Source organism: Neltuma alba, unplaced genomic scaffold (genome assembly GCF_004799145.2).
Source record: "Neltuma alba isolate B1F8T4 unplaced genomic scaffold, ASM479914v2 tig00011265_pilon, whole genome shotgun sequence".
NCBI classification, from domain to species: Eukaryota; Viridiplantae; Streptophyta; class Magnoliopsida; order Fabales; family Fabaceae; genus Neltuma; species Neltuma alba.
The window spans coordinates 95,076-107,052 of NW_021635976.1; the positions used below are offsets into that span (position 1 = coordinate 95,076).

The window sequence follows — 11,977 nt, forward strand, 5'->3', positions numbered from 1 at the left end:
TGTGCTATTAACCCATGCAGACAAAAACTAGAAAATCAAAGTTCGTGTGGTTCGATTATGGACTATACTCGGACGCTACTCTCATGAAGAGATATCATCCATGGAAATGATTCTCAGGGATGAGGATGTAAGTATTTTACTGATTAATTTGGGCATCTTACTTCTTGTGTTCCAAGAGTTATTTTCTTACAGGGTAACAACATCCACGCTATAGTTAAGACTGCCTTCCTTCCACGACATCACAAGAATCTTGAAGAGGGAAAAACATATGTGGTGTCGTATTTTTATGTTTCTCCCAATACAGGCTCATACCAAACCACTGATCATCCCTATTGAGCAAACTTTATTTTTGCACTTCTGTTCGACCATGTGCGGATGATGGCAAAATAAACAACTTCTGTTTTGCATTCCGTTCATTCTCTAAAATATTGCCCAATCAGTTTGATGATTGATATCTAATTGGTAGGCTGTTATATAAGTGTTGGATATGTGATTATTATGTTAAAATATTGGTGGTGAGCTAACTTTATATTTTTCTCTTGTAAATGTCATCGGCTTACTAACTGGAGTGAGAGAGAAAAGAAGAATGCAACGTCAATGCCTCCGATGAAGGTATATTGTCATATATTCTTGACCAGATATCTTGAAAGAGGTATTTGTTCAAGATACGTATTCCAAGAGATTTTGTCAATAGGAATTCCAATGTGTGTGTAGTTACTCGGTTGACAAATGATAAAACCATAATACAGTCTTTCTTGAACACATCTTATGAATACGTTGTGTCAGAGGGTTGTACTTCCATTAGTCTCACAGAAGAAAAGGTATAGCTATTTCATTTTGTATTATATCATTTTATTTATGTTTCGGATGCATTACACAAATATATACATATGTTTCTATACATCTAAATCTTTACATTTATGCAAAACACTGAGCAGTGCCTGGTAGAATCATCTGATAGTGCAAGTTCTTCTCCTAATCAAACTGTGCATGCAAATTTCCTTGAATTATCAAAGTTTGACTCAACCTCTACACACCAAGTACCAACTGCAATAGGCTCTAGTCTTGAAGTAATGAAGTCCATAGTAGAATCTAAAGTTGCAGTTGTAAACACTGCCAATGTTGAGAAGGCAAACCCATTTGGTAATTTCCCATCAGCTGACTGTCAAGTTGAGGTAGAGAGTAGCAAGCACAATGCTGGTTTCGTGGAAATCCCTTCCACTACATCTAGATATAATGCTACGAAGAACGGTACTGAAAATATGTTAAATCATCCACTTGGTGGAAATCTTGAAGCTGATGAAATAACACATCATTTGCAAGATGCCGCGGAGCAAAACACACAAATCCAAGAAGAATAGGCTTGAGTTGATGATTTCAAATTTTATGTCATGTTATTAATTTCATTTCTAGCTCTTATTCCTAATTTGGCGTTTTTAATTTGTTTTTAGTTTATGTATTTATTTCCAGTTATTATGCGTGTTGATCATATTCTTAGAGACAATTATGCTTTTTATAATAGTCAAATAATTTTGTTTGTTTCATTTCATACTTATCTGTTTATTTTATATAATTTAGATTTCGTCCTGGAACCATTAAGAAATAGGTTATTAAGATATTAATTTATTCCCTTATATATATGATATATGACAATAAAAACTCATTATCGGTGATAGCGTTTTTTGTATTTAAAAATTTTATTTTTTATTTATGTTTTCTTTAGTTAATCTCTGACTTTGTGTTTTTTTTATGTTTTATTTTTTTTACTTATTTGATAATAATTTCTTCCTATTTACGTGGGTAGTGGGTTGCTGTGGCGATGGATAGTTTTTTCATAATGGGCAACAGCCACTCTCCAAGTCAATCGCTGATTAAGGGGTTAGGAGTTCATATTATTTTTAAATGGCAAAAATAAAACAGGTTATTTTTTTTGAGCAAAAAATAAAACAGATTAAAGTATTGATTTATTCCCTTATATATATAATATATGACAATACAAAAATCATTATAGGTAATAACGTTTTATATTTAAAATTTCTACATATATTACCTTAGGATATGCAAGATCTGCTTGTATATGTTGAAAAAATATCACTGGATTTATTAGGCATTTATTTTCGTTCTTCTTCGTCAAATGCAGTTTTTATGTTTATCTACGTTTTAGTGTATCTTTGTTTTACATGAATATTAATTGATTCTCAGCATTCAGTTTAACTTATTATTCTTACTCACTCATTCCCTTAGTGTATATTAACCATGGCATAATAGATTATAGTATAATCATATTACATAAGGGATTATATGTTCTGGAGTTCTTTTTCTTTAAACAATTTTTTTCCATGTCTTTTATGTTTTTCTCCTTCAGTGCAGCGTGAACACACCATTATTTTAATCAGCGAGCATGGTAGTGCATAATTAAGGGGTGGCAATTAATTTTTTTGAACCAGTGCTAAAAAAAAATTATTTTTGTTGCCACTGTAAATAAGTAATAATATTATATGGAACTTTTGTTTTTATGACTCACTGAAATTGATTACAAGAATTAAAAATAATTCCTTTGAATTTTTTGTTGGATAAATTTTATTTTTTTGTGCAAAATAGAATGTGGGGAGGTAATGTAGATGGTAATGTACGAGGCTTAATTTAGGTACGTGAAATTTAGCTTTTGTAAATTTATATGTTGATTTTTTTATCCTCTTACGTAATTGCAATTTTTATGATCCTCCAAAATAAATTGTATATAATATTTCTTGTACGGATACGATCTTGGTTCTTTTTTTTGTGTGTGGCCAGATTACGATCTTAAGTCTAAATATATATTTTTTCTTATCTATATTTTTTAAATAGACAGATTTTAGGTCACATGTTATTACGTAATGTTTCTAAGTTCTTAACTTTGTAATTATAATATATATTACGTAATGTATATTTAGATTATTTGCTCCAACCCCTTCTGCTACCATTTATGTAAATAAAAATATTAATTTTAGATCAAAATGGAAATACAACGAAACAAAACTTGTAACATTGTGTATGCAATTTTTTTTTGGCCGTAAACAAAATTGGTTAACATGGCTGGTTTTAGCAATAAATAAACAACTACAAAGATTTTTTTATTTATATCTAATTTATTATCATATTTATATAACTCATATCCTATATTTATGATTTATGGTTACGGTCGTGATTTAACCAATATCTCCCTACCCGTGGCTTTTTAGGGGATATTTTATTTATTTTGCTTCCTAAAAACTTCCACTTCTCATTATCATGATCTCAGTTGCCTCAAAACTGATGGTTGCATGGAGTGCCCATCACAATTTGGATCATCCAGATTGATTTTAGATGATTCAGATTGAATTTAAATTTTTTTTACATATTTCAATCAATTTTTTGCTTTAATAGATACATAATTTAAAATAAATATAACATCATAACTAGCATATCTTTAAAAATAAATGTATCATTAAAAATTTGTAAATTAAAAATTTTAAACCTAAACATTCATATTAGATTTTGGATTCTTTAGATTGCATTATAATGATGATCACATGGTGCTCATCGTTGCGATAAACAATGTGAAGAATCGTAATATCATCTCCTATTTTGAATAAAATTACAATTAGGCAGGAAGTTAAAGTAACTTCCATCACCTTTTACCCCCTTTCTCCACTTCCTCATGTTTTTTCTTAATTTTTATTTTTCATTTTTTGTGGTTAAAAACCATGATTCCTATAAAAAAAAAAGTTACAAATTTACAATTTTTTCAAAACTTTTTACATTTGAATTTTAAATCATATCATATCATATATATATATACAATGAACAAAAAACCAATTCGGACTGGCCGATTCAATCGGCAAACCGGTGAACCTGTCAGTGGACAGGTTCGGTTTGGATACTAAACCAGGAAAAAGTTGAACTGGTAGAGAACTGGTCAAATCGGTATGAAATGATGAAAACAGGTACAAACCGGTGTGAACCAGTAATAAACCGTTTTGAATGATTAGGTTGTTATTAGTCTTATTTTTTCTCATGCAGCTCCTAATATATCAACCCCTATAGATTTAAATGAATTTTAATGATAATTTTGGCATCAATGATTATTAATTTTAATTAATGATGAACCATAAAGATCAAAGTTCTCAATGTTGTTATACTTTGTTATTATTACAATCAAGTTATTGTCATATTTTCTTATATTTTGTTATTAGTGATTGTTAATGTTGTTATATTTTGTTATTTTTAATTAAATTATATTGTTTTAATATGACTAGTTGGATCTTGAGTTGACCCCGATTCGACCAACTGACTTTTGAACCATTATATCAACCGGTTTAGTGTCCAGTCTGGTTTTTTTTATTCCTTGCATATATGAGAAGTTAAGAAGGGGAGAATTTGTTGGATGATTCAAACAGCCCTATATTAAGCTGTTTCTTCTCAATAATTTTTATGAGATACTCAAACTTCATAGTCTTATGAATCTACGCCTATAGGTTTCATTATGGTTCTATCTACTCTGCTCTCTGTCTCATCATCTCATTGATTTTGTTGTTCTTATTTGGATACGTTTTTTCTTCATAGTGCTCACTATTGGATCATCATCTCCACGATTTCTTGAATTTGGATGGCACAAAAAGGAGAGAGTTTAATTTCCATGATATCTTTTTCTTTTTCTTCCTTCATCTTCTTGTAGGATTCATTTGTTGGTGACAGTAGAGGTCAGTCATCTATTCAAAGTGATATTGAAATGGGAGCCAACACAAGGTCTAAGGAACAACATTAACTATGATATGGGAATGGATGCTTTTAATAAACATGTAGGTGCAAAATTTTTCATGTTATTCAAGCTTTTGTTGACTTAAAATGTTAGTAGAGCATATAAGAATATTGCACGAGCACCTACAATACGATAAAAGAGGCCTTTTACAGCAGTTAACATGAGCTTTTCACGGTGATTTTGAATGGGACGTCTTTGTCATTGACATAAAAAAGTAGAGGACTTTATTGTATTGTACCTTATTGATATGTAATCATATTTTTATTTAAAAAAATTGAAGTATGTAATACTGAGTTCAAGCGAAAAATAAAATATATAAGATTATGCCATTAAGACATTATAGCATTATTTTCATTTTTAATAGAAAAGGACTTATATGCAGTGTTTGTTCTTCAAATTTTTAATACTTAAGGTTCATTTTAGATTCGGAATAAAAATCTTGAATAAAAATTTTAAATTTTAAATTAAGAAAAACATAAAAATCAAATAACTATATTTTATGATCTCATTTTTATTTTAAACATACATATGAGATCTTATATTTAGAATAGGAAGCTATAACTAAGAAAGAATGAACACACGTCCCATCCAATAATGATTTATAGTTTACATTGTTGATGGTAGTTGTCAAATTAAATTATACGGGTGTATTTTTAATCTCAAATTGGAAAAATAAAAAATTTAAATAATTATTTATGTATATGGAAGTGGATACTTGGTCTTCCACCAAAATTAAGTGCTTCAATCATGTTTATACATAACATATTATAAGTGAAGTCAATTTGTCTTTGTAATGATGTATGGTTAATTATGATTATATTAGCAAACATGTTAGAAGAGCATATAGAACATTTAAGAGCAATGACGCTGTAAATATTTTGAAAATAGTGATCTTGAATGATAGAAACATCACAAAAAAGAACTTTCAGTATTACTTACAAAGAAAATTTTTAGTCTTATATCTTAGCATATATATCAATTTTTTTTTGGTGACAGAAGCATATATATGAATTTAACTAATTTAACTAATCACTACATAGTCATTGAACTTTTTATAATATATGCAGAAATAATAATTCAAACCCGTGCATTGCACGGGTGCTGTACTAGTTAGATTTGTAAGAGACAAATATAAACTCGATCTACTAAAATATATAATATAACAAGAGATGAAACTGTAACCCAGTTAGTAGAAGTTTTATTTTGGTTGTATCCAAAGGCTCCGATTTTGAATTTATCCTCTATTAACCCTTCCAGTACAGAATAAAAGTACATATCTTAAACTTTTGTTTACCTATCTCTCAAATTCTTTTTTATCTAAACTACAAAAAGAACTAGAGTGGCATACTTTTATTATAATAAATGCTTGAATATTACAGTTTGACTATGGATAGCAGTTAAAGAAGACGAAGGAACACGACTATTGCTCAGCATCATATATATGTTGTAAACACTTTCTGGAGAGTATAGATTTTGAGGAATTTAAACATAATAAGGATATGAAAAACTATTTGGAAGAGTTCTTCACTACCTATCTATAGAAGGCATTAAGGGAGGAGAAAATGAGAAGGAGCAAAGATCACATGTTAAACTTATTGTGAGTGCTTCATCAATTATAACTAAGCTCTGATACTAGGTAAAGTGAGTCAAAATAAATTAGATTTGTGAGAAACGAATACAAACTCTTTTAAAGCAGTACAACAATCTTTCTTTGATGAGACAGTTAACCTTAAAGTTTAGGATTAATGAGAGGTAAAGACCTTAGTTAACTTCCCTCATTTGGGTAAGATTCTCTTATTCCACACCCATAACATGTCAATCAAAAGCGCTTTATGCAGACTCATAACTGACTCAGATAGGGTTACTCTCTAACACCATCTAAACCAGTGATGGATATGATAAGGACTATTATTAGTTGTTATTTTGAGTCTTTGAGATCATTTCTCTATTATTATTTTTGCAATTTTTTCTATTGTATTTAGTTTGTTGATTCCTTAAATTGGCATTTATAAATTTTTTTAGTGAGTTGTGTGTTTTTAGAAGGGCTTGAGATGCGTGAACGTTTCAAAACATATGATTGATGATCGATGTGTCAAAAAAATTAATTTTTTAAATATTTATCTTATAAATAATTGTAAATTATTACATCTTCCCACACTTGTGATAATACACAAGTTAGTGTCCAGAAAGTATATATAGATCAACAGCATTATAATATATTTGTTTTTTTAAAGATAAATACAATTTAATGGAATCAAGTATTGCTTCAATAATTTGGTATATTTCTCTTTATACTATGGGATGTCCTTTTTAAAGTCAACGTCAATCTCCATATAGCGTTTGATTAAAAAATTAATGTAAAATATGATAATCAATAAATTTGAATATCAATTAAACATAATTTACAAGTTATAAATAATTGAGTAAAATACATTGATCACCTATCTATTTTATTTTAATCACAAAAAACCTACGTATGTTACACAAACTTCCTTCCTATTTTTAAGATCTCATTTCCATCCGTTTAAACTGTTAGTTAACTATTAAGTTTGATTTTAAATTATTTTTTGACTAAAATGCCCCTTTTAAATTAATAATTATTTAGACATTTATATTTTCCAAAAAATATTCTTTATAAATCAAAATATAATTCCAACACATATATTTTTAAAATTCCTGATATGTTATAAAATTTGTTAGTTTTGATCCAAATCATAAAATTTCATAATTTTAATATTTTATCATATTTATTGAAAATTATTTACTTTGATATCTTTTATATTGCAAAAACATATTTCAAATATATAGTTTTTGTTTATCTTAAAGTTTAAACGATATGAGTTTAAAAGATTTTATAAATTATTCAAATTTATAATTCAAAAATTTTAAACACAGTTTTATTACAAAAATTTATAAACATATTTAGTCAAGTATATATATTTATTAAAAATTAGTTAAATTTTTAATCAAGTCTTTTATATTTAGCTTAACTAAATAAAATTCCTGTAACTGTAAAAATATAATTTAAAAATTTATTAGAATTAGAGGTAAAATAGTAAATAAAATTTATTTCAATATAAATTTCAATTAAAAATAATATTTTAAAAATATTTTTAGAATATTCCTAACAATATTAACTAATTAGACTAAACTATATGTTTTTAAAATAAAAGAGGAGTCTGCATAATTGATGTAAACTAAAAAGGTCGAGTATTTTACCCTAAATAATTTGATTCATCTTTAATTGAGAAACATGTCACTTTTTTGCCAGAGAGAGAAACATGGCCTATTTTGTTTTAAGATCATTTTTTACGAATGCCAAAAGTGAGTTGGCATATGGCATAATCTTCTTTTTCCCAAGAATTAAATGACATTTTTACTTCTTAGAGTATTTTTTAAGAATATTGATCATTTTAAAGCACACATTGGAATTATATCATCTCTCAAATGCAAAAGCTATTGTTATGTCACTCTGGACTAATGGATATTGACATTAATGGATGGCTTTAGAAACAAAATTTGGCTCTGGCAAGTGGCATATCTATATAGTAAAATCTTCGGGTCAGATAGGGCATTGTTTTTATATTTCCATAACATAACTTTCCACACCATTTGAATTTAAATATTTAAATTTAAAAGTATTAATGAATTTAATTGGTCAAATATAATGTGTATCTCTAGATGTTGGTTAGTTTTATATAAGCCTTTTTGTTTAATAATGAAGCATCTTTTGTTGTCATAAAAAGTAAGTTTTCCAGTTTATGCTAAGTTCCATGTGGTTAGCAATTAGCAATTACCCTTCCGGAAATTTTCAAACTATTGGTGAGCAAACAAGTTGATGTGGGATTGAAAATTATATCAATTTTTTTTTAAAAATAAATTACAATCCAAAGAAAGCAAATTGATTACCGTATAATATTAAGATTACAGTATTTTGTAAGATTTGTAGTAATGTAGATAAATAATAGTACTAAAAAGAAATGCCTTTCAATTAAATGAAGTGTAGATAAATGATAATAAAAATTATAATTGATCGACACAACTCAAAGAAGTGATAATATAACAATTTTATTTCATAAGAAGAAAGTTTTTATTCATTAATACAATACTTGGTCTATATTTTTGCTTACCAATTCAACAGGACAACAAGAAGATGGATTTCAATGGAAGGACTTCATCTTCAAGACAAAGAAAACATAAAGCTTGTCATTCACCTAGTTAACAAACTTGAAATAAGCATGACTACATCTCCAGTTGAAGAAAATGTGACACAAAGTACCCGAAATCCTACAGCAAATCCATCTCCAATGCCGATATAAAGCCCAAACAAGAATTCTTTGGATTCATCTTCTCCTCTATATAGCTCTTTGTTGTCTAATTTTTCACCTTGTGTGCAATTCTTTGTCAAAGGTTCTCCACAGAGTTTAGGATTGCCTGTATGGCTTAGTGGATCAAAACTTTGAAGTTGGGTCCCTGTAGGGATTTTACCAATAAAATTGTTGAATGACAGGTTCAAGTGACTGAGAAAAGATCCGACAGATAAGTTCTCTGGAATTGGACCAGAAATTTGGTTCTTTGAGAGATCCAATGATTCCAAGAGTTTCATGTCTCTAATCTCTTCAGATATCTTGCCCATCAAATGATTTTGAGACAAGTTTAAAGACTGCAAGCCCGTAAGCGCAAAAATTGTGGAGGAAGAACTCCAGACAAGTTATCCCTTGAAAGATCAATCATAAGCACTAGCTTTGGGTTGGTGCTATAGCTGAACTCTTGACCTTTCATAAGAAGCATGAGAGTGTCAGGTGAAACACTAACATATTTTGATTTTCTGGAGAGAATGTCAAACTCATGTTCTGCTGAAGTATTAGTGAAAATCATGGAGCTGATATTATGAAGACACTTAGCGATTGATCCAGACAATCTGTTATTTGCAAGATCTAATATCATAAGAGATGAAAGTTGGCATATTTTTGATGGAATATTGCCTTTAAGTTGATTGGATCTTAGTTACTGTTTTGGTTCATCCAGCTAAGTTCAAATCTTGAAAAGTTATTTTCCGTTACATTAAGCAGTCTCAAGCTACTACAATTTTGCAGAGAAAAAGGTATATCACCAAACAACTGGTTTTTAGGAAAATGTAAGGATTGAAGTTCAGATAAAGAGCCCACATAGTTACGAATGCCACCCTTCAAGTTATTGCTTCCTAGATTTACATAAACCAGAAATTTCCAGTTTGTGAAGCAATTTGGAAGTTCCCTAGAAAAAAGATTGTGAGCCAAGTTCAGATACCTCAATTGGTTGCTCTTATTTATTGGATGACCCAAAAGTGGTGAAACAGACCTTGATAGAGAGTTATTTTCCATCTTGGACATCATAACATTTGGTGATAAACATGGGAGCCTACCCATGAATTTGTTATTTCTTAGGTCAATCACACCAGAATTTAGCAGACACTTGACAAGTCGCTACTAATCAAGTTGTTGGATAGATCAAGAACGGTGGTTCTCCGTGGCAAGGCTCCAAAGCTTGTCCTCAACAATGGAGAACATTCCTAAGCCAGAAATGTTCAGATAATGAACATATTCTAGAGAATATAACCATTTTGGAAAAAACAGATCCCAGTTTGAGTCTATGTCAAAGATAAAACTTGATGAGCTAAAGTTTAGAATCTGAAGTTTTGTGAGTTTGGTGAAGTTCATTTTTTATGCCACCCCGACCAATGACTTGCCTTCAAGAAGCAAATTCTGCAAGTTTGAAATCTTCCCCAGACTTGATGGGAGAAACCCATGCGGGTGATTGTAACTGAGCTGGGTGTTTGGCTATTGCCAAAAACACTTCCTAAAAGCACTTTTCCACAAAATGATGCAAACTCATTTATATATTTGCTTCGTAAACTATAAAAGCACTTTTAAAACCATAGTTTGGTTCCTATCTAAACACCCCCTAAGCTTGACAAATTTTCTATGGTAGCAGGAATAGAACCTTGTAATGAATTCCCATAAAATTCAAGTTCCCACAGATGCTTATATTCACCAAACCAACCTGGAATTGTCCCATTCAATTCATTTCCACCCAACATCCAGTATTTCCGATTTCTAAGACTTCTTAAGGTGTCTGGTATTGGGCCTTTTAATTTGTTGCTTTCAAGGATGATAGCAGAAATTTGGTCACTGAGATTTGACACCAGCTTAGAAACTTCAAAATCAAAATGGTTTTCTGAAAGGTCAAGTGACTGAAGGGAAGAAAAATTGACAAACCATCCAACACTAGGAATTATATCAGCAAGCTGACAACTTCTCAAAACCAACTCTGATAGATAAGGTGGCCAGCTGATACGCTGAATCCAATGGATTTCCTTATGCATATTAATGCCATTAAGATGAAGACTTTTCAAAGATGGAAAATGAGAGATCCATTGAATGTCATTTATATGAAGGTTTACATTATATGACAAGTCAAGATACTGAGGTTGGAGAAATTTCCACATGAATGAGGAGACATAGTTTTTGACAAGTTGTGATACACACTCGAAGCGCATAAATTCATAGCTTGGAAGTAATTTCCACTCAAATCCAGTAACTTCAAAGATTCAAGCAAAAATAAGGGTAAGTTGATTTCACCTCCCAAATTCAAGCAGTCAGAACTTACAACCCAAATCAAGACTAATGACACCACCTATGATGTTGTCACACTGAACACCAACCCACTCACGGCAATCTTTCTGGACAGACCAAGAAAAGAGGGAGAATGTTGGATCAATGACACTTTTCTTGAAGATTAAGAGTGCATGCTTCTCCATTTCACAGCAATGGGGTTTCAGTGAACAAGAGCCTAAGTGGAAGGTGGATGCAAATAGTAACCACAGGAATAGAAAACCAGCATGGGTAGTGGAGGCGGCCATGGCGGTTTTAAGAAGCAAGAAGGTATGAAGTGGGTATATTTATGACAAATTCTTGGCTCAATTGTGGGAACTCATTTAAGATGTAAGATAGGAAACTTTGAAGTGTTCATATTTATGAAGCTATCCTTTTTTGCTTCCCAGGAATTGACCGCAGAGTTGAACAACCCATTAAACAAGGGTCAATGGGAAATGAGTGATTGTTATTTTTGCATGGCGACCTTATAAGCCTTGTGTCGTTTTCATTTCCTTCAACATTAATTGATGCGGCAACATCATCGACGCGCAGAATGACGATG

The 11,977-nt window shown here is 30.3% G+C and overlaps 1 protein-coding gene across 1 annotated transcript; it reads right to left on the reverse strand.

Annotated features, from left to right (window-relative positions):
- Nucleotides 1-10,712: 10,712 nt before the first annotated feature.
- LOC114763186 (receptor-like protein 30) lies at nt 10,713-11,681 on the reverse strand. The gene is made up of 2 exons (XM_028952798.1): nt 11,429-11,681; nt 10,713-11,359 (listed from the first exon to the last, which is right to left on the reverse strand). Exons 1-2 carry the CDS (start codon nt 11,679-11,681, stop codon nt 10,713-10,715), a joined length of 900 nt encoding a protein of 299 aa, XP_028808631.1.
- Between the last annotated feature and the right edge of the window lie 296 nt (nt 11,682-11,977).